This window comes from Anabrus simplex, chromosome 12, assembly GCF_040414725.1.
Source record: "Anabrus simplex isolate iqAnaSimp1 chromosome 12, ASM4041472v1, whole genome shotgun sequence".
Classification (NCBI taxonomy): Eukaryota; Metazoa; Arthropoda; class Insecta; order Orthoptera; family Tettigoniidae; genus Anabrus; species Anabrus simplex.
The window spans coordinates 49769512-49794606 of NC_090276.1; the positions used below are offsets into that span (position 1 = coordinate 49769512).

Consider the following 25095-nt stretch of genomic DNA (forward strand, 5'->3'; position numbering starts at 1 on the left):
AGCGTTAGGGAAAATGTGATCACGGGATTTGAAAGATTAAGAGAGGGTGATGTTTTAAGGTTAAAATTGAAACATTTCAGTCGTGACTCCCCTTAAATGATTTCAAAATCAAGTAATTCTGGTGAGGGTCCCATTCACTGGAACCACACTCTAATTAGGGTTTTACCAGCTGATATCTATTCTTATAAACGGTCTCCGTTGATAACATATTCCAATCCGTAGTTCCTCTTCCCACAAATAATATTTGCCCCAATTTATTCTCTCGAATTCCAACTCTCATATTATCAGGGGCGGCCGTACCTTATGTGCTACAGCACTATGTCTATTTGAAAAATAAATTACTTTATTATCGACAGTAAAATACAGTGCATTGAAGAAGACGTCAGCCACAGAATAACAAATCATTCAACTCCCCTCACAACCACAGAACACCAATATATACAACCAGGTAACTAGTCGCGCGCTCCACGCCGGGTGCTGTACAAATCACAGCTCAGCGAGAATTTCTAAGCTTTTGGCCAAAAAGCAGGAACTCTGCCTTTTGCGCAAGCGTGCCCAACTTTTTTAGATGTGCAGTGGAAAGAACAGCCAAGACATCACTTCACAGCGAGTCTTCGTTCGACCACAGAGAGGCAGCACTGGTCACTTCGACCGAAATGAGAACGTGGCAGGTGGGACCCTCTTGACTCAGCGGTAGTATTTACGAGGGATCGCTCAAAGCAAACTACAAAACAGGATACTGCAGAGGAAGCCACCAGCTGTTCCCGCGAGGTCTTTTAATATTCCCAACTTGCCACATAGCCACATTTGTAAATCGATGAACTATACAAATTGTACGTTGTAAATTGTCATGATATTGTGATTTTCTTTAATTACAAAATATCTAGTTTATAAATTTCACTATAACAACATAGCTTATAATTTTGCATTACGACGTTGCTGGTTTTATTTCAATGACTTTGGTAACATTGAGAAGTTATATTTTTACGCGCTCACACCAAGTGTTCCTGAGTTCGTGAATGTTTTGTCATTGCAGATGTTATTGTGTGTTTAATTAGTTTTGTATGAGGAATGTGTATATGTGTTGGGATTGTTTGCGTATTTGTTCAGTATGGAAAACTCAGTGGAGAGCCTCTTGTAAACCGCATATATTTCTAAATATTTTTATTACTTGGAGGGGGATGGGTTACAGCACACAACTGATTTTCTGCATAAGCCGCCACTGCAGATTATGATCTTCCTTACTTTTAAAACCTTCCCTCAAGCTTCTTCGTCTGCTAATGCCATTCTGAATCACGTACGGTATTTACTGACAGCTCGGAACATTCCACTTATTCGACCTGTTCGTCTTCTTACTGGCAAGTCTTCAGTGTCCAAAGTTTGCAACATTTCCGTAACACTACTGTTTTATCGGAAATCACACAGAACAAATCGTGCTGTTTTCCTTTGGATCTCTTCCAGTTCTCGAATCGAGTAATCCTGGTGAGGCCCATTCACTGGAACCATACTCTAATTAGCGTTTTGCTGGCTGATATCGAGCTTGTTAAAATAAAACTTAGGGCTAAGTGCACGAAGCCTGTTTAGCGTAATCTGCGTTTAAGATTCTTCCTAAACCTTGAAGCTGCGGAGCATCATTCCTGATTATTATTTAAATCCCTGATTATTTTCGGTTAAAGTTCGAGCGGTTACCAAACATAAACTGTGATTAGCAGTGGACATAAAATGGCTGCCAGATTTGAAGATAATTTTGAAGATGAAGTGTTATATCTGGAATAACCATCTTCAAGGCATAACTAATGCAGTAGAAATAGCAACGAAGGCACATTTCTTCGTAATCCGCAATGAAGTGAATGCTACCACGGCATCTGTTTTAGCCAATATGCTTGGAACATTCAGTTTAACTGCAATTTTCCAGCATGTAATTACTGTACCCCTAACAGAATGGAAATGAGCGCAAAGGTATAATACAGGAGAGAGGCTGTGGCGGGTAGAGGGAAGGCATCCAGGAACAAGTGGATCTCTTTGGTCAAGTCCGGTCTGGGGGGATTCCGCATGAGTCCATACATGACGGCCTGCAGTTTCGGCAAGCATCCAGCGGGGAATTTTTCCAACGTCACTTACGAGTAAGAACACAGGAACCAGCAAACCTATGTGGACGGAGGAAAGAAAGCTGGCTCACAGCCAGAAAATGAAAGAGTACTGGAAGAGGAAAAAACAGAAGACCGAAGTGACGAGGAGATACGACGAGCTCCGTGGTCCTCGGTAGGCCCAAACGACAAAAAAGAAGAAGTGAAGAGAGTTGATCATTTTGAAGAACTTAGTCATAACTTTTTTTTAAGGTTTCGTTTATCTAAACAGTTTCATTTCGAAACGATAGAAAATAACCTACAATTTCCAAAGCAGGGAAATCATCGTGTTTCTGCTACCAATCTGCGATTTTATTCCATATTTCTTCTTTCTGTTTTATTTTTATGGTGACTCTTATCTGTCTTTTTATTTCCAATGACGCCTTTGTGTCTGATAACTAATTCTGCTATACTGTAATATTGGTTTCAAAATCGGAAAAATTAGAATTAGATTGTTCTTTCGCGTTGCTAATTATGTATTTTCAGCAATGAAGAGATTTGTATTCTTCCGACTAACAAAGGAAACACGAAATCTCCGTAGCGCGTTCATAAATGCCATCTCACACAGAAAGCTAAGCTAAACTACGCTAGGCAGCCGTTTAAAGATGGCGAATTAATTGAAAAGAGACTTTTTTATTGGCCGCTGTCATGGAAAGATGAAGAAAGAGAAAGAAACAGAAAGAGAAGATTCTGTATTCGTGAAATTGGAAGGCGAATAATTTATGGTGAATCCCATCATTTCATTCAAGCATTGCATGGAAATGACGAATTAACATTATTTTCATTTAAATCAGGAAAAATTTCATTAACTTCTCTTTATTACTGAGGATGACATTAAATAAATATGAAATACTCACATTATAGAATGTAGAGTGTCCGAGGACAAGTTTGGCTCGCCAGATGCAGGTATTTTGGTTTGACGCCCGTAGTAGACCTGCGCGTCGTGATGAGGATGAAATGATGATGAAGACGACCCATACACCCAGCCCCCGTGCCAGCAAAATTAACTAATTATGGTTAAAATTCCCGACCCTGCCGGGAATCGAACCCAGGGCCTCTGTGACCAAAGGTCAGCACGCTAACCATTTAACCATGGAGCCGGACTGTAGGATAAAAATGCATGTAAATACAGTAAATGATAGGCCTGTATAAAATAAATTTCCATAGTTTAATTTATTTTTTGCCAACAGTTGTCTTTCATTGTTATCTTTATTAATTTGACAGACAAGTGAATTTTTGTATCCCTTCAATCAGTCTTTCTTCCTTTCGTCTGCCTTCCATTATAATTAACAAGCACAGAAACAATTAAGCAATATAATAGCTACTGCATTGAGGTAATTCACGGAAGCCACACTCATGAACCGACTGTTTGCTAGATGTCGGACTGAAAAGTGATCGTGCGCATGGGCGAATGTTTGGTGATCTGTAAAATTTAGCCTGGCACTGCTTAGGTTAGCGTAGCTTAACATAGCAATCTATGTGTGCCATTCCATATAACTTCATTGGAGCGATTTTTTTTTTTTCCTTGGGTTGCGTAACATAGCTTAGCTTTCTGTATAAGGTGGCCTTAATTCACCGTTCGCAAGCGAAACTTCACGATAGTGTTAAATTCCACTGCCAACTAAACTAAACGTGCTTAAAGTAATAATTGATTATAGTGCTCCACCATTCCTCATAATCAGTCCTCAAATTTAAAACATGTTTGCGTACACACTCGTTAGCCGAATCTTAAACAAGGCTGATGCACTTGGCCATTAGTCGGACATAACTTACGTGCCTGAAAATGTTTCCCTCAAAATCGTAAATAACCGCCGAACTTAGCAGTTGTAAACTTGAGGTCTGATATTGTTTACTCCTCAATTTCTGAAAACTGGGCATGTTGCTCCCATTCTTTTAGCTCATACTTTATCTGTCACTTATTAATGCCCGCTGTCCTCTCATTTACATTGCTCGGTGGATATCTAGCTCGTTCCTCATGGATTTTGAAACCAGAATTATTCCCGTTCCATTACTCTGTCACTTTTAAACATTAATCATGTTAACATAGTGAAATATCCTCCGCACGAATGAAATATGCTGTTCACGATACCAGATAAAGGCAAAGCACATACCATCTATTAATGTTCGATGAACAGTGTTGACCCTAGCCTCTTTCACGTCAAACTGCGCGAATGATGTCCAAATTATCCGCACAAACAAAGCGCCTGGGATCGCCTAATGACACCTGCGACATGTTTTCATTAACCAGTATGTTATATTCATATTTTATTCACATCCTTTCTGAGCGTGTAAGCTAGTTTATGTAATAAATTAATAAACAGAATCCCTTTCTTTGTAGCTTATGAAGAGAGAAAGAGAAACTTGTTCATATACAGGTGGTGACTCGTAAGTAGGTACACATCGGATTGGTATTCAAATGCATATTTTGTTTGCCTGTATGTAGACCTCCAAAACTAACAAGGAAGTGCCGTTGAATGTGAAATTGGACGAATTAATAAGTTTAATAGTGCATACATTTGATTATATTTGAGATTAATGCATACAATTCAAATTTCGGATTTATTCTGCACGTTTTCGACCTTTATCATGCATATTTTAACGTGTTTTACAAGCAGTCTCCAACAAAATGTAACGTAATAAATGCCGAGAACTTTCAGTAATGAAACGGTTCAAAGGGCAATGGCACTTATCAAGACACACTTCCAAATCATACCAGAATCAATCAAAAATCTATAAACTCATGGATTGCGTCTTAGTGATTCGCTGTACATTATGGAGAACATAAAGCATGAAATGGAAGGTATCCCAGAACACCTCAGACTCCGTCTGCAAACAAAATACCGTGATGTCCCTAACGAAATCTCGGCTATAAACTAATATTTGGGTGGTGGTGATAATGAGAATCTACCAGAATGTTTAACATCTACACTCGCTCCCGAATCCAAATACTATCCTGTCATTCGTAGATATAAAGAGATTATTCTCCACATTGCAGCTAGTTTTAACAGACAAACGCCACAGATTTATACCAGAAAACTTGCAGAAGACTGTTGTAGTGTACTGCAAGGCAAATTATGGACAGGGAAAGTAGGGTGTGCAGTGTAAGGGTAGTGGTGATTTTTTTTTTTTTTAAGAGAAAGTACAACTGGGCAACCATCCTCTATATAACACAAATCAGATTGAAAAAGTGGGATTCGACACCTCAAAAATCAAGGTATCGGCCAAAGGAAGCCGAATGGCATGAAAAAGAGACTCCCCAGGCCTCTCAAACTAATACCGTTGGGGTCTGAAAAGAACAAGAGTTGACCAAGGGAGGTCGGATAAGTTAGATGAAAGTGAGGAGCCTGGCACAAGTAAGTGGAGGCAATGTCAGAACTCAGTTTAGGGTACCATGGTCGCCCACCCACGCTCCCAAGTTTAGAGCCCCTGGGTCCCCTTTTAGTCGCCTCCTACGATAGGCAGTGTGGGATACCGTGGGTGCTATTTTACCACCCCCGCCCACAGGGGGATATGCAGTGTAAAATGAAAGAACAATGTGTATTTAAGGGGAGGTTGTAAGCCCTATCTCCGCCATGTTAAATTTGTCAACTTCATGTTCCTTTCTTTCATTAAATATTTAACCTATTGAAACTAAACCTCACAGACATTTATATCTATACTAGCTGATGTACCCGTGCTTCGCTACGGGATTCTCAGAAAGACTGACTTGGTGGTTTTCCTAACTTAATCCAACATAGGTCATTACAAAAACGTCAGTAGGAATGTAGCGATTGAAAGCAATGTTATCATATAAAATACTCGATCAAATGAAACACCGCAAACTTTCTCACTTTCAACGAACAGTACTACGGTGCCGATCTAAGAGTCCGAAGTTCCAGAGCTGGAATAACCAGGTCGCAGACTGCCGTGAACACTCCTCTGTCATTATTCCGTTAAACATGCACACTACTCATTCCAATCAGTGCCTCCGAGTAGGGATTGAATAGCTCGAATACTATGATGAACCAATGTGTTACAAACCAGATATATCAGAAAATGTATGAACCAGAGGAATGGCATGCTACTTCCCGCCAATATACAGGCAGGCTGTTTCAGTCGGTACGACCAGGCGAGTTGGCCGTGTGGTTAGGGGCGCGCAGCTGTGAGATTGATATATATAGATTTATCTATACGACCACTAATGACATAAATAACTTATTTGAGAATTACATTTCAGGCCTTCCCCTAAACTACCATTTCACTCAGCGTGAATAAAATAATTTATAGCCTAGATTGTAGTGGATCATCACCCGACATTACATGACGATTTTCATTAAATTCTCTTCAGCCGTTTCCTCTTGATGCGTGTACATACATACATATAGATGGACAGACAGAAATTACGGGAAAGTAAAAAAATGCATTTCCTTGTTACTGTAGACATGACAGATACAGAAATACCATTCATTTCAAATTCTGAGCAATGTACAGGCAAATCACTTATTTTATATATAGATTACATTTCAGGCCTTCCCCTAAACTACCATTTCACTCAGTGTGAATTACATTATTGATAGCCTAGATTATAGTGACCTACTCCCAGACTTTGCATACCAATTTTCGAGAAGATACGACCACTAATACAATAAATGTTTGACAATTAAATTTTAGGCCTTCCCCTAAACTACCATTTTTCTCAGCGTGTATAGCCTATATTGTAGCGACTTATTTCACATGTTTGTCTACTGATTTTCATTAAGGCACGACCACTAATAACATAAATATTTGAGAATTAAATTTCAGGCCTTCCCCTGAACTATCATTTCACTCAGCGTGATCAAAATAATTTATAGCCTAGATTGTAGCGGTTAATCACCCGACTTTACATTCCGATTTTCATTAAATTCTCTTCAGCCGTTTTCTCGTGATGCGTGTACAGACAGACAGACAGACAGACAGAAATTACGGAAAAGTAAAAAAATGCATTTTCTTGTTACTGTGAACATGAACGATACAGAAACGCCATTATTTTCAAATTCTGAGCAATGTACAGACAAAACTCTTATTTTATATATATAGATTACATTTCAGGCCTTCCCCTAAACTACCATTTCACTCAATGTGAATAACATTATTGATAGCCTAGATTATAGCGACCTATTCCCCGACTTCGCACACCAATTTTCGTGAAGATACGACCACTAATACAATAAATATTTGACAATTAAATTTTAGGCCTACCCCTAAACTACCATGTTTCTCAGCGTGTATAGCCTATATTGTAGCGACTTATTTCACATGTTTGTCTACCGATTTTCATTAAGACACGACCACTAATAACATAAATATTTGAGAATTACATTTCAGGCTTCCCCTAAACTACCATTTCACTCAGCGTGATTAAAATAATTTATAGCCTAGATTGTAGCGGTTCATCACCCGACTTTACATTCCGATTTTCATTAAATTCTCTTCAACCGTTTTCTCGTGATGCGTGTACATACATACAGACAGACAGACAGACAGACAGACAGAAATTACGGAAATGTAAAAAATGCATTTTCTTGTTATTGTGAACATGACCGATACAAAAATAGCATTCTTTTCAAATTCTGAGCAATGTACAGACAAAACTCTTATTTTATATATATAGATTTTATCTTTAAGGTTGTTTTAATGTTTTAATGTTAATTTTTTCAACTTATTTCTCTAAGAAAACATACAATCCTTTAGTTGAACATATTGAATTACTGAAAAAACTTCAGAGCGCTATTGTTAATACTTCCTGAGAAAATGGAACATTTGTCTCAAAAAAAAAACAAAAGTGAAGAAATATGCTGTTAAAGATAAGTGTTACCATAATGTGCACCAGGCCCATACTCAGGATCATCTGGGTTGTCTTTATCTTCTCTGCCCCTTTTCTGGTTTCTTTTTAACAGCCTAGCTTCTTTAGAACTTGCTTGAAATTTGATATCAGACTTTTCATATGGAAATTGTCCATTTCACAGCATGCGCTATCATGTTCACTTGTGGTTCTATACCCAGTTTTTTTAAATACTTTCATCCTACCATTGTTCCCCTCATTGAATGCCAGCACAGCATCATATATTTTCAGTACGTCATCTTCCAGGACCGGATTTTACTTTCCTCTTCTTGAATATTTTCTGAGATCTTGGCATTGTTTTAGCACATGAAAATAAAACTTCTGGCACGAGGAAAAGATACTGAATTTGGTTGTTTACATGCCAACAAATGAATGTCGCAAAGCATCTTCCATTCTTACCAACACACAAAACTCCCTTGCAAACCAAAAACGTCTGAAATAGAAAGGAACTAGCCCAAGAAACCGAAAATATGCCGGATCTCACGAATAGATCTTAAAAGGGGGCGAGGCATTCCAGACACATCAAATTTAAATGACCTATGAATGGCATTCAGCAAACATTTTCAGCAAAGAATCATATGTACATTAAGTAAATTGGACTTCAGGCTATCAAAATAACATAAAATCTAAAATTCAATTTTTTTTACCCCTGAAGTGTTTCTTCATGTTTGTGGTTTTCTTTACAGGGTTTTCATACAACCTTACTAATAGATTTATCACGTCTTATCTAGGAGACGAGTGCATATTGTTTTAACAGTGAACACTGATAGATTGATACGTGTCGCAAACTATACACGACTTTACCGCCTCGACCAGGCAGCCCCTTCAATTTATGTAAATATGTCTCAATTTCCTCTGGAGACAACATTACAAAGTTAAAGCCACCTAAAATAAACAAGTAAAATATGTTTAGTCATACAACCTTTAAAATTAGGCAGGAACTTCTGTTTACCATAACTGCATGAAGGTGTCATGTGTCACCACGTACATTTATAGACATACACTATTTTTAGTATAACATAAATCACTATTATTATTATTATTATTATTATTATTATTTCTGTTGCCATTAATACTCTATATAGATGAACAAAATGAACGAGAATAAAAGATAAAATAGGAGAGAGGATGCAATCTTGGCCAACACCCGAGGTCAAAACTAATGGAACGTTAAAGATCGAAAATAATATTCACAACTATAATTTTGTACTCCTACATGATTACAACTGATGAGCTATCTGAAGACAAGTAGCAGCCCCGGTCTAGAAAGCCAAGAATAAGGTTCAGAAGGTTTGTCGTGCTGACCAGAAGTCACCTCATTATCTGCAGGCCTTCAAGCTGAACAGCTGTCTCTTGGTAGGCCAAGACCCTTCGGGGATGTTGTGCCATGGGAGTTGGTTTTATATTAGCCTATTATTTATTCTTCCTCAAATGACTGAGGTTGTCAAACCAACAAAGAATATCATAAAATACCTAATCTAATTACAATACAGAATAAAAGATAAACAATAATTCTAATTATAATGTAGAGAAAACTCTTAGTGACAAAGAAGAAGCTGATAAAATACTTTAATTGATTTAATTAAGTGGGCGGAGTGTGGAAGTGATACCTCAAGATCGATATAAAGCCTTTCAATGTATGTCCCCCTGTGAGGGGGCGGTAGAATAACACCCACCTGCATGTTGTAAGAGGAGACTAAAAGGGGCCTCAGGTACTCTCAACTTGGGAGCCTGGGTTATCGACCACGAGGTTCTTAGCTGAGTCCTGGCATTGCTTCCACTTACGTGTGCTAGTCTTCTCACTTTCATCCATCCTAGGTCAACTCTTGTTCTTTTCTGACAGCGACGGTATTAGGTGTCAGGCCTAGAGAGTCTTTCATTTTCACGCCTTTCTTGGCCCTCATCTTTCTTTGCCCGTTATCTTCGTTTTTCGAGGTGTCAGATCCCTTCCATTGTCTCTCTCTGTTTTAGTGTTATATAGAAAATAGTTGTCTAGTTGTACTTCCTCTTAAAACAATAATCACCACAACCACCCCAAGTTTCGATTAAGGATTTACATTAATTTCAGAACAATTTTACAGTATCTGTGAATACTGTATATACGCGAATACCGTGCCCCGTGCCATCGAATAATCCCTGCACCCTAATTTTAGGAGAGAAAATTTTTAATAAAGAAAAGAAAATTGGCTTTCTAATTTTTGTTTCATTTACAAGAAATTAAACCTACAAGATTATGTACACCAAAACTGAATAACGCATACATTTGTTTTAAGAAACACATCATAATCATCACATGCTCCTGTAGTAAAGCATCCACGACTCTACTGTACCTTCAATAACAAAAAAAAAAAAAAAAAAAAGAGATGTACAATTTTTATCAATTTAATGTTAATGTGTGCAATAAAATATTAAAGTCAATGCAGTCAATTTAATGCTCCCATACTCCTATTCATAATAAACTTTCATCATCATCACTACCAAAGAACCATATTTGTCTTTCCATCATTTTTTTTTAAATATTAATACTAACTTTATTGGTCACATTGGACCACTTGAGCTGTTCCACATTCACTTTCTCTTTGAAGGTTTTTTTTTTTTTTTTTTTTTGATCTGCCCAGTACTTTTAATTCATTCTGACTGTAATTTTCTCAATTCATCTGAAATCGCTCTAGTCCAGTAGCGTCCAGAACACTTCACACGGAGCAAATTTGCACAGCTGTACACCTGCAAATGCACAGTTGGAGTATGAGTGGTGCCTGTTCGGTCACAGTAGAAAACAAGCAGCGTGCATAATGGGGGTGACGTATCCTGCATGTTGTATTCGTGTTTCATTATGAATCCTTTATCAGACCACTCCCTAGTACAGTACTAGTTTTTCATTGGTATGTAAAATTAGTTGTACGTTTGCCATTGTAGAAACATTAGGTATTTTGTTTTTTTGTAAAGCTGTTATTGTGTGATATTTGACACAGTAGGAATATGTTTTCTTGTTCCCTTTTGCATAAGAAGGGAGAAATTTAAATGAATAAATATCAATTTTTTTGCATGAAACAGTCCAGAGTTAACGTGAGCATAATTTTGAAAGGAAAATTTTTGCTGTTCTTTCCTAACCTCTCTCTTCATATGACAAACAATTTGATCAATTGAAAATAATATTTCAGGAACAATAAATTCAGTGTTCTCGCAAAATACACTCATCACCTAACACTTGACGTATAAACGTCCAACCTTGGACGCTGCTGCTCTAGCCCTTCTATGTGTTATATCTGCTGAAAAATTTTAGTCTTAAGAAGGGTGCTAATTTTAATTTTGTTCTCTGCATCTGCTATCTCGAATCCAACTGTTTTGAGATCTTGCTGAACTCCATGCAACGTACAGACCTTTTCTTCACATTCTGATACCCTGCATGTGTGGTATAGACCCCTGTAGGTCTAACTTCATTTTGTTCTACCTTGTAAAGTTTTTAAAATTTTAGAGATGGAAATGGTATATCTTTGAAAGTGAAGATCTCTGCTTTCCTTATTTGCAAGAGTCAGCCCAAATCGGTTTCTTTTCTCTGTCTAAAGAGTTTTGGATAGTCCGACCTCTTTCCGCTTGAGAGCATATAGACTTAAATATTTGCTGCATTCTAGCAGATGTAACACTACTCGACATTTCCTTACGTATGATGGTATGAATCACCATATTTCCACTGATATGCATGATGAGATGATCTAGTGAGGATTCCTAAAATTCGTTCAGTGCCTTGAAGCCTTTTACGACTTGTAATTACATGACTTGCTGTCACTTTGAAATACAATATTGTGTGGCGTAGAAGCACGGCATGAGGCAGTTTGAATGAAAGAGAAGTAATTAATTTTTAATAAATCAGATAACAGAACTACACCTGACTGAACTGAGCAAAGCAAGAGTGGACGTATAACATTCAGAATGAGAGTGCGTGATGCGCACAACCAAGTAACAGACGAGACACGCCAAAGTGCATGCCTTCTTATGAACTACCGTAACCGTCCCATTAACCTGGGGTTGTGCTAAATGAATGTTGGAACTATTGTGCCTGGTTGTTCTGCTCAAAGTTCCCTAGGTAACAGTTATCGTAGACTTCATTGCATTGTGAAACTACCCATGCAGATAAAAGATCACTTTCATTCTGTACAAAATGTCGAAGATCTCTTCTCCATTACTAGAATATAAGATAAAAATAAAGTCAATGAATGTAAACTACATTGTTCAGAGTCTCTACTCTAAAAGTTTGAAACTAATCTAAGCTAAACTGTTGTAAAAGTGAATTTCTAAAAAGATCACTGCATTTTCTTAGCGCTCACCTCCCTGGATCACCTCAGTTCGCTGGATAAAGCGACACACAAATGTTCCCCATCGCTGAAGGATTAATGTTTGTGTGTACAATAAAACATTAAAGTCAATAAAGTAACTGCGCAGAGTATTTGCGTGTATATGGTATATTATACATTCAAGTGAAAAGTGTACCCATAAATTTATGTTTACACCACTGAAGCCTCTTCCAATTTGTTCAATTAACAATATTTGCCGTTTTAGCTGTTGTTGCCTTTTTTCTTTTTTCTTTTTTTTTTACGTCGCACTGAGACAGACAGGTAGAGACCTGCATATTTTGCGTTTGCGATTAACACCAAATTTTAAAAAATACCAGTATTCCCTAAAATGCTTAGGAAACAGTTACCTATACATAACGTCATTAACAATTCAAAAATTAGACAATTTATTTTGCAAAAAAAAAAAAATGAGACAATAACGCGAATATGTCAACTTTTTAAATTGTATATGCATAAACAGGAAATGTCGATTCAGAACTAGTGGAAAAAGTTTTTATTTCATTCTTTAAAAATGAGAATGATTCAGGGATCACAAAAGGGTATAGCAAACTTCAAGAAGAAACCAATCAAATTGCGAGGAGGAAAAAGAAATATTGTGAAATTTCTGATTAATTTGCTGACAGACATCCTGAGTTTAGTGGCAGAACTCTCCAATCGGTGTGGTAACCATGTGCTAATGTTGACTGAACATTTCTCTTCTTGCTACTCAGGAGTTTTGAGCGACTTGCGTTGCAACAATAAAGAGGAAAGTGACAATGTTCTCCTTTGAGAGTTAGGGGAGAAAAAAAGTATTTTTCTTTCATATTATGCCTTCAATGACAACTGAATAATATTGTTCTTCAATGTTTTATTTACATGAAAAATACCTCGAAAATCTCGAAATATGATAACATGATTAAAAATAATGCAAAATTATTTTTAAAAACCCAATTTCCACCAAAAAATAAAACCAAAAATGCAGGTCCCTAAGGCTAGGTCTTATGGCGACTATGGGGTAGGAAAAGGCTAGGAGTAGAAAGGAAGGGGCCTGATGTGAAAAGGGGAAACCAAGGAAATTACCGAGCTGCCGAATGAAAGCTCACAGGTGCGTGACCCAAACCAAGTGACCAACTCGCTCGGTGTTCTTGCCGTCTCGTGCCACTATTGAGCAAGTCTCTCCAGATTTGTTTTACCCCGAATGTCCTAGGCCTCTTATGATATTCTGCCTGGAAATTTCTGAACAAAATACATCTTCCAAATCAAGCTGTTGACAAATTTTCACATTCTGTCACTGTCACTTCTGGTTTTCTATAGACAGATCATAAGAACATAATTTCAGTTTCTTCGAGCTTCAAGTATGTAGGTCAAGATTGGAACTAAAGAAGATTTATACAGTGGAACATCAAGTATCCGTTCCCGGAAATTACATTTTCCCAGATTATTCATTCAAATTATGGGGTCCCGCGAGCATCCCATTTAAATTACGTAAAAAATCTTGGCATTAGCCGTTCCTCAAAGGAACGATTTCCCGGATCAACCGTCCAGAAATTTCAGTCCCATGAACGCGAAATCCTCGATCAAACTTTTTTCAAGAAACGAAAGGACAACTATATCATACTTAAGGATCTTGGCGTTAACACTCCGTCATTGTGATAATTAGAGCACGTATTGTACCGGTACTGGAAAAGTGATCGGTGGTGAACTTGCATAAGAGACCATCTTAGCATAGCATTTGGGTGGTACTGTTTAGAGAATCCTCGGAAATCATAAAGCAGAGAGTGGCCACAGCAATTAGAAAGATACAGAGCGCATTTTGACAGCTCTACTTGAAGACGGAACAAGTTTCGTCAAATGTTCGTACATGTAAAACATCCACATTATGTCCAGGGTTAGATGTTTATAATTTTACTTATTTTCGATGGTATCGCCGAACAGGTTTTTGGCACTTTTCTCAGGGCATTGTATAGTCACTGGGCTTTCAAGCAGGAATCGAAACCGCTCCTTCTTAACACATATCTAGTATTTTAATATTATCGTATATGATTATGTTATCGAGACCAAAACAGATGTTGCACCTTACATACATGAAGCCATGGGAGGTCTTGGGATTGCATATTACTGTTTTGGTCCTAATATAAGACTGGGAATTTTACGTTTTTGTGTTAAAATGTCATAGAAATCATAGTCGGTTTATTTGTGCAGGTTACATTTAAAAGTTTCTATCACTTCCAACTCATACCGACTTGTGCAGTGAGTGTGCTTTCCAGCCGAGCTCAAGGTCACGAATACCCGTAATTTCTGAAGTTTTGATGATGTTTTTTCTCTTTTCAATTTGACTGTAATTATGATTAGTGACGGGCAGAATTTAATATAATGCATTCGAGAACTTTTGTGAATCGATACTTACATTCGAAACCATATCCTTCGAATTCAACATAACCTTTAAAATACCAATATAATGGTCCGTTATTGGACATTATAAATTTTCCAGCTAACTCATTCTTGATTGCCTGCGTTTCGCCCTCGTGTGCTAAGTTAGGCTCGTCAGTTGGGACTTAGCACACCACCCAAGACGCAAGGCTAGTGCATACCGTGGAGGCCACTGCATAAGCTACTTGAAGCCACCAGCAGTGCCAATGCACTATGAGAGCTATGTCTCATTTCCAAAAAATAGATGCCTGCCTGGCCATCAAATGATGTAGATTTTGATTCCCATAGGGAACCTAAAATATTTGTCCTGAATGAGTAAATTTATAATACCAATATAATGGTCCGTTATTGGACATTATAAATTTTCCAGCTAACTCATTCTTGGTTGCCTGCGTTTCGCCCTCGTGTGCTAAGTTAGGCTCGTCAGTTGGGACTTAGCACACCACCCAAGACGCAAGGCTAGTGCATACCGTGGAGGCCACTGCATAAGCTACTTGAAGCCACCAGCAGTGCCAATGCACTATGAGAGCTATGTCTCATTTCCAAAAAATAGATGCCTGCCTGGCCATCAAATGATGTAGATTTTGATTCCCATAGGGAACCTAAAATATTTGTCCCGAATGAGTAAATTTATAATTTATAATGTCCAATAACGGACCATTATATTGGTATTATAAATTTACTCATTCAGGACAAATATTTTAGGTTCCCTATGGAAATCAAAATCTACATCATAACCTTTAAAAGTCGATATAGGCTTCAAGATTTCCAGAAACTGACTACGAACAGTAAACCGGTGACCAAATTACAATGGAAGATTAAGAAAAGAATGGATTTCACCACCATGTTGGGCCCTCTTGTATCTAATGTGCTTTATTTTATTAGATTAGAGAATTATAACTACTTGTGATCGATTGTTGTTTGGCTTGATGTTATTAGATTTTTCTAAGAGTTTACCTGATCAAAGTTGCTGAACTGAAGGACGTTTTCACAGGAAACTGACAACATTTCCCCGGTAAAACTGAATATAGAGTACCGTATTGAGACTTTTAACTCGCGTACCGGTAATTAAGTTTGAAGTCTGTTCTGCGGTCTAACTTGCCTGCTTTCACCCAGATGGCCAGGGTTCGACTCCTGGCCAGGTCAGGTATTTTTACCTGGATATAAGGGCTGGTTACAGGTCCACTCAGCCTACGCGATTACCTTTAATTGAGGAGCTATCTAATAGTGAGATGATGACCACACGGTCTAGAGAACCAGGAATAACGGCCAAGAGGATTTGTCACACTGACCATGCATCACCTCGTAATCTGCAGGCCTTCGGGCAGAGCAACGGTCACTTGGCAGGAAAAGGCCCGTTGGGGCTGTAGTTTGCTTTAGTTTAGGAGTGTTTGTAAGATTGTAATTATACACATTTCATTTTTGTGTTGTTTGTTGATGGTTTTAATTCATTCCCAGATTTTCCGTTTTCCCGGGTTGTACGTATTTTTTTTTTTTTTTTTTTTTTTTTTCATGGTCCCTCCAAAAACGGAGAATCGAGAATTCACTGTACAGTGTAACCTTGGAGGCCAGGGAAGAGAACCATCCCGTAGGATGTAGCAAATAGAGTGGTACAATTGTGATGCCACTTGTATTCTATTGCAACCTAGCATATGTAGCCCTCCTTCGCACGGGAATTGGCGATTGATTTTACGATTCCTACATTAATTTATGCCAAAGTTACATGCCTGTATTCAACCATTTATTACGGCATGTTAAAATGATATCCTGCTACAAAAGCATGTGGCAGTAACGTGGAGTACTTTAAACCTGAACGAAGTGGAGACAGAATGAGAACGATGACAGAGTTTATTGAACGGTACAGTTCCTGGTGCAAAGTTGTAATTCTCCTTACTTCTCGGTTTAATGTTGTTAATCTGAAACTGGCAGTGGCGCTGTAGCTGAAGACTCATGAAACCCTTCATTGACAATATCCTCTTATTATCTGTTCTATCAAAAAGAGTAAAATGGCTTTATAGGTAAAACTTTTAATCCACCTTGAAATAACACGACAGTCAGTAAAACCGTCCGTTAATGATCTCTCCCTTATTAATCCTCATATTGAAATTATGCACATGAGCAAAAGGTTTTAGAAATAGATTTCCATTAAGTTTAGTTGTGTGTATTTTGTGGGAGTGCAAAATCCCAGTTCTGGTTATGTATAAACCCCCAGGCAATACAAAGATTTAGAAACAATACTGGCCCTAAAACCTACCCAAGGACAGGTGGGTTCTAAATATCAAATTTGGTAGAAATATATCTAGCAGTTTCCAAGTTATAAAACTCAAACAAACAGACACCAAAGCTAAAAAATATGCAGATGGTCACTACTACACCTGATACAGATAACTGAAAGAAAATGTTGCCAAAATAGTCAATGTACAGACACACAGTTGTTGCAATTTTATTTATATAGATTTCATGTTTGAAGATGTTTCGGAAGAGACATAACTACCCAAGTATTTGACGTTGTTGTCTATATTGTCAGTACCAATTCGGAGATGAATCTTTTCAGGTTTCCTGCTGATAATCAGGCCAACTATCTTATTTTTGCCAATGTTCAGCCCCATCTTATCACTCACTCTCTTTATGCCAATGCCACAGAGAAATGCGTCATTCGACCTTCTGGTATACTGCACCGCAGCAAAAGCTGAAATCTCCAGAAAAAAATGTTGAACGTTGTATTACATTATGTCTTTGAGTTAGTAAGTCATTAGTTGTTTTGTATGATATCTGCAGAATGCAGAGTCTCAGTGATATAAAGGTTATAGAAGTCCACAATAAAACAATAGCACAGATAAAACAAGAAAAAGTTCATTTAATTATACGAGATTATTGATGACAACCAATATAAACTCTGCACTGTCACGGCAAAACTGTTACATTCATCTTCGGCTTTGTGGGTTAAAAGCAATATTATGGAATGTTGGCCAGATAATCCTTAACGCTAGAAGGCTGGAGACGCTGGAAACCATTCGAGTCACAAATGCCTATTTCAATATTGTCGGCAGTCATCTGACCTTCAAATCCTTCCTTCAGCGTCAAGATTGCTGTGTGAACAGCATCGTCCAACTCCAAGTCTTCACTGTATCTGAAAATACATCCAAAATTTCTCAGACGTGGCACAAAGAAAGAACAAAAAGTGGTAAAACTATTCAATGAAATGGATGCTTAAAAAAATCTCATAATATTATAAACTAAACTAGGGAAATGAAACATCAGAACAATCTAGAGTAACTCTAGTTTACCCAGATGATATTACCACAGTTGTAGATCCTGAGGAAAAACCTCAAGAGGTGATAACTGAATAGACTGCAGACTGGAATGGTAAGGAATAGAAATAAATGTTAGGGAAAGCAAGGTGAAAACAGTACACAGGGAACAGCAACAGGATTGTGAGACCTAACTAAAGCCAATATTCGGCATTAGCACGAAGACAAAGACAGCTTAAAGGAGAGGTACTAGAAAAACAGACACAAGGAGGAGGATGAAATCTACCACTGCCTTAGTAACACCATTATAGGGAAAATATAGATAGATAGATAGATAAATGTCTTTATTGGCGTAGTTAAGGCCATTAGGCCTTCTCTTACACTAAACCAATTTGTACATAGAATCAAAGTTAACACTACCGTAATTAATACTAAGTATAGCACAGTTAAAGACAATCTAAATATTTTATAACAGAAATAAAATTCCACCCCAGTGAGATAAACATACCTACAACAACAATAATAGGCCTAATAATAATAATAATAATAATAATAATAATAATAATAACAACAGCAATAATAATAATAATAATAATAATAATAATAATAATAATAATAATAATAATAATAATAATAATAATAATAGCTAGTAGTAATGTACTAACACCATCAGTAAAGGACTAGAAATGCACAGTTCATTCGTATCCTGCTGTACCTCTTAACGCTCTTTTAAATGACCTGGTGGTTGGTATTGCTCTGACGTCATCCGGTAAGCGATTCCATTCTCGGGCGGCAAACACAGAAAATGAGTTATTATATGTTGCAGTTCGATGGTGAGGAATGACGAGCAAGTTTGATGTTTGAGCCCGTGTACCTATGTTATGCACATTTGAGAAATAATGGAAACGCGAAGAAAGGTAAGTTGGGGATGATGTAGTAAGGACTCGGTGGAGGAGAGACAGAGTATGATGATTACCATGAATGTGGAGTCGTGACCACTCTAGTTCTAGGAAAGATGATGACACGTGGTCATATTTTCTTAGATTGCATATATACCTCACACATGCGTTTTGAGCGCGTTGTAGCCTTAGGGACAGCAGTGGCCTCACATCATTGAAAACAACATCGCAATAGTCGAAATGTGGCATTACAAGAGCCTCGATTAATTTCTGCTTAAGTTTTATCGGAAATATGTATTTATATTTATATAAAGAATGAAGAGCAGAGAAAACCTTCTGGCAGATATGTGAGATATGTCCAGACCAAGTCATGCGTTCGTCCATGATAACGCCGAGGTTCTTCACTTGTGGTACAAAAGGAATTGCAACATTCTCAAGGATTACTCTCGGCAATGGACGTTTATTGATACTTGCCATTTGATTTTGGTGGCCAAGAAGGATTACTTGCGACTTTGTAGGGTTCAATTGCAGGCCGTGGGCAGCAGACCATTCACTAACAGTCTGTAAGTCAATGTTTAGTAAGTCTATATTTTCCTGAAGGTTTTGTGCTGTAGAGTCTGTGTAGAGTTGAAGGTCGTCAGCGCACATGTGGTATTTGCAATGTCTTAAATTCGATGAGATGTCATTCACAAAGAGTGCGAAAAGAAGTGGTCCAAGTACAGAGCCTTGAGGAACTCCTCTATTCATGTGACGCCACGATAAAACAATTCCATTATTACCTTTCACACATTGTTGACGTCCGTAAAGATAGGAATGCATCCAAGCAATCGTACTTTGAGAAAAATGTAGAGCCTTCAGTTTTACAAGTAATATGTCAATGTCTACGCTGTCAAAAGCTTTACTGTAATCTAGTAGTACTAGAACTGTGACTCGTCCTCTGTCTATTTCCTGTCGAACGTCCTCAGTCACTTTGAGTAAGGCTGTAGTTGTACTATATCCTTGTCGGAAACCGGACTGGAAAGGATTAAGGAGATTGTGCGTTTGAAGGTATTCTGACATTTGTTTATGGACTATATATTCTAAGATTTTAGATAAAGCTGATAAAATACATATTGGACGATAATCTCCCTCGTTCGAAGGCGTTTGACTTTTCGTAAGAGGTAGCACAATAGCCTTCTTCCAGAGAGTTGGATATGTGGAGTATAGAAGAGAGAAATTGATTATATGGGTTAAAGTTGGTAATATAAAATCAAGAATTAGTTTCACCATGTCAGTCCCAATGTCATCAATTCCTTTCGCTTTTGTGCTTATCCTAAGGAATGCTTTCCTGACTTGGAGGGGTGTCACGTGACTGAAATAGAATTTACCTCTGTCAGGGGTGGGGTGTGTATCGTAATGGTTCATAAGTTTCTGTTTGTCGACAGGTCGTACTGCGGAGGAACTAGCAATAAAGTACTCGTTAAGAGCCTCGAGAGGTACTGTAATTTCGTCTTTGTTTTTGTTCTTCGTAAGTCCAAGGTTATTAATAGATTTCCACAATGTCGTCGCTGTTCTACCGTTAGGCGTAATTAAACGTGGCGCAGTTTAGCATTCCGTATTTGTTGTGTTGTCTTGTTTCGTAACTTCCTATATTCGTCAAACTTTTGTATAGTAGGGTCATTTTTGTATTGTCTGTGGGCGCAGTCTCTTTGTTTCATTAGTTGTCTAATGTCGTCATTTAACCACGGAGAGGGTTCTTTAGATATTCTCGCTCGCCGCTTTGGGGCATGCTTGTCAAATAATTCCGTTACTTTGCTGTTAAAGAAAGTGACTTTGTCGTCTAGTTTGTTATATGTCGTTATGTTATGCCAGGGTATGTTGCTTGCGTCCTGGAAGAGTCTATCTTTATTTATATTTTTCAATGGTCGATAGGTAATAAATTTCTGGGAGCGTTTCGGTGGCCGGAGGTCATACGAGATGTATATTGCGTCACGTGCAGAAATACCAGGTACAGAGGTATGACCAACATTGAGAACTCTGTCTGAATTGCTGGTAACTATAAGATCTAACAGAGTGTGCGAATGAGATGTGTAGTGAGTTGGAGAGAGAGGCAAGATGTCCATATTATAGGATTGAAACAATGTTTTAAGTCGCATGGTTTCGGGAGAAGTTACGTCAATTATGTCCGTATTAAAATCTCCCATAATTATTGTGTGGGGGTAGTCTGGCAGCAGTTCAGTTAAGTCAGCTTCAAAGTCTTCTAAGTGGCCTATATTCGGAGGTTTGTAAACTACTCCTACAAGTGCTTTAATCCCGTTCGCTGTTATTTCTACGAACATGTATTCTGGTTTTCTCTCATACCTGCCTGGTGAATGACCTAGCATTTTGGGTTTGAGGCTGGTTAAGAAATAGCCACATACCCCTCCACCTCGCTTGTGTGTGTGGTCATTTCTCAGAAGCGAGTAGCCTTCAAGTTGACACAAAGAAGACGGGCTCTTAGCTGTCAACCATGACTCAGACACTAGTAGGACATGGAAAACAACTGGGGTGAATATTTCTGTAAGCTCATCCATTCGATTGGCAGCTAATAAGCTTTGGCCGTTTATATGACAGACGTGAAGGGCTCTAGGATGTTGCGAGACGAAGTTCTTAAGAATGTTAGTGCTACTTTGGTCAGGGTTGGAACTAGAGGGTGGGGGGAGCGGGGACAGCGGAAGGAAAGGAGAGGGTACATGGCCTGGTGGCTGCTGAGATAAACAGGTGACGTCAGAGGAATGTCCATTGTGACTCGTGACAGTAACCAACTTAGTAGAATGTAAATCACCAAAATATACAAATAAACACTAGGGGCTAGGAGAAAATTATTGTTAACTGAAGTACAAGGGTGCAGGTAATGAATTAACTGTGCATAAAATTACCTAATATTTTTAAAGGGCAACTAAACTAGGGGTGTCTTGTCTTAAATTAATGAAGTATATATTACTGGTAAAGTATTGAAACTATTTAAAAAATATTACATTAATACTAATCATAAAAAATAAGAACGCAAATATACGTATTTGAGTTAATTGAAATTAAAAATGAAGTGTTACGAATAGGAAATGTATATACAAATATAGTAATACTGAAATTTCAAAGTTACAGTTCAGAATAGTGAGCAACGGAGTTTCATAACTATGGAAAATAATGTTATCTTAATATTTACAATGTGATGTGTTCCATCCGTGTTGCTCGGATTTTGCTGCCGTCTGGTTTCCGAATGATGACCGTGCAGTCTTTGGTCCACACGTTACGTAGTCCGTGGAGCTCCACTGCTGCGCGAAGGATGCTCAGCCGGCAGGTCGTCAGATCTTCCCGGATGGTGACCCCACTCCCTTTAAGCTTCCTCTTATTATAAAACAGTCTGCTGCGATCTCTGTATGACACAAATTTAACTATTATCGGGCGAGGTTTCTGCCCCACCTTCGGACCAACTCGGTGGCTGCGCAAAATATCGGCTAACTGAACGTCAGCTCCTATTTTTCGTGCAACATCCAGTACAAGATGGTCAGTGTCTTCCCCTTCAGTCTCAAGCACACCAAACACTCGCAGATTGTCTCTCCTCTGGTACTGCTCGAGGTCATCAGTCCGAGAGATAATTTCTTCTTTAGACGATGTCCTTAGCTCCTCCAAGCTTTGCCTCAATTGTTCAATTTCACTGTCCTTTAAACTGAGTTGTTTTCTAAGTTCCTCATTCAAAGTCTTGAACTCGGACAGTGCCTCCTCCACTCTATTTAAAATTTTAGTTTCTATGCTGGCTGCAATCGCATCGGCTAGCACCTTCGCTACGTCCGGCTCCTGGAGTACGCGCCGAATGGTGTCCTCCACGCTAGGGTTGGCAGCACTTCCTCTGGGCTTGGATGCAGGCATGACGCTACTTCACAAAGCAATCAATAATTTAAAGATAATTATGAAACCGTAGCTTTTTCGTATGTGGTACTTAGCTACCAGTTAAACACGCTTTACACACGGAACACAAGCACAGTTTCAATGCACACTTCACTGTCTTACCCCTCCTATTTTTACTTTCTCCGGGAGCCTCACAACTCACGTGTTAGCCGCGCGCGAACATAAGACAACATCAAAACATGCGAGCCTTTGAATTCTTACTGTAGAAAGGCAACGGCTACTCAGTGGCAGAGTTATAACGCGTCTACTGCAGCTGACGCTTAGTCTTACAGACAGCAGGAATATTTTTGTGATGGATTGTCGTATTGTAAAGATACGTGGAACAGATATTGCCGGCAAATTTTCAAAGGGTTCTCGTCAATATCATGATGCCAATTATCATTATGATGATTAAAAACACAGAAATGAAGAATAATCGTGCAGCTGCAAGAAAATATGGTACAGGCCTAACTAAAGCCAATATTCAACATTAGCAAGAAAACAAAGACAGCTTAAAAAATGCATATTGTACAAAAAAATTGCTAGTTTTTTTTGCAATGAATCGTAAATTAACCACAGAAAGACATGTTTACATGCTACAACATTGGTGAAAGCACAGTAAGAACACAGCACTAGTAATAGACTGAGAGGAGATTTTCTGATTTTCAACCACCAAGCGAACAGTAACTTGATCAAACCACTAGAGCAAACTGGTAGTGTTATGGATCTATGATTAACTGTTAGAACAGAAGAAAATGCCAAGCTCATTGCTCAGAGTCGTGTCCTCAGTCCATCTACTATCTGCATCTGAGGAGAAGTAACGGCAGCTTGTAGGTAGGGCACGAGTAACAGGTACTACACTCATTACAAACATTAATCGTGACAGAAGAAATAGATGCACGTTCATTACTGAACTCATCATTAAGCAGTACTTATAATTATGGTAAACGTAACTAAAGCCCAACTACACCACCACTTTGAAACTTCACAACAGCAGGTGGAATCAGAGATAAGGCTTCTTGCAGATGTTATTCTGTACAGAGTAATAAAAAAGTTATAAGATCGTGAGCAACTGCAAAATGACCTCGATAATGTTGTGAGATGGACAGTAGGCAATGATATGATGATAAACAGGGTCCTCTCAGTTTTAATTACTGCGTTGATGGGGTGAAAGTTCCTTTTGGGGATCATTGTAAGTACCTAGGTGTTACTATAAGGAAAGATCTCCATTGGGGTAATCATATAAATATGATTGTAAATAAAGGATACAGATCTCTGCTCATGGTTATGAGGGTATTTAAGGGTTGTAGTAGGGATGTAAAGGAGAGGGCATATAAGTCTCTGGTAAGACTCCAACTAGAGTATGGTATGCATTGAATAAGTGGAATTTATAATCTAGTATTATTCTTTGACTTTAAGTGGTATGTTCTGAGCTGTCAGTGGGGAGATTGTGTGGAATAACATCAGTAGACAAATAAGGTTGAGTGGTGTCTTTAAAAGTAGGAAAGATCACAAAATGAAGATAAAGTTGGATTTCAAAAGGACAAATTTTCATTTATGAGAAGGGCAGTTAGGGATTGGAATAACTTACCACGGGTGATGTTCAATAAATTTCCAATTTCTTTGCAATCATTTAAGAAAAGGCTAGAAAAACAAGATAGGGAATTTGCCACCTGGGCGGCTGCCCTAAATGCAGATCAGTAGTGACTGATTCGAAAAAAAATTTGGAGAGTCATCACGGACAGAACATGTTTTTTATTGCCAGGCCTTGAGACTTCAGATAGGTGTATGCGCGGCAGCCATGCTTACCCCTTGCACCCCTCACCCATACAACTTCTCAGAAGACGACCATAATAAGACCTCCATCTACGAGATCTCTCTAAATGGGGATTAGCCGTACCACTTAAAGAATCCTATTACATGATCTGCTATAAAGGTTTGGGTATTTCTCTCTCTCTCTCTTGGTTTGATTAAAAGTCTTTTTGTGAGACCATGAGTATGAGGACATTGCACTCGCACCGCAGATGTGCCAATGCCCTCTTTCTTTATAAGAGTCTGACGAATAAAGTGGACTGCTCAACATTACTGGAGTTGATTCCATTGCATATTTCTCGTCCCAATACTAGGCAAAGGTATATTTTTCATCTGCCTAAAGTGATAACACTGAGGCTCGAGCAAACTTACGGCTGCTGAGGGCACTAACATCACTGAATGAGGAGGGTGAATCAATGGACCTTTTCCTCTAACCCCCGTCTAAAATCAGACGTGCCCTAACGACCACATGAATGT

General features: G+C 38.4%; 1 protein-coding gene across 1 annotated transcript in view; it reads right to left on the reverse strand.

The window, feature by feature from the left end:
- Positions 1-17583: 17583 nt before the first annotated feature.
- Positions 17584-25095, reverse strand: part of Prosalpha2 (proteasome alpha2 subunit) — a 32282-nt gene continuing 24770 nt past the window's right edge. Inside the window, exon 6 of the mRNA XM_067156053.2 lies at positions 17584-17880. Within this exon, the coding sequence (XP_067012154.1) occupies positions 17706-17880 (175 nt within the window). The 3' untranslated portion in view covers positions 17584-17705. The remainder of the gene's footprint in view (positions 17881-25095) is intronic.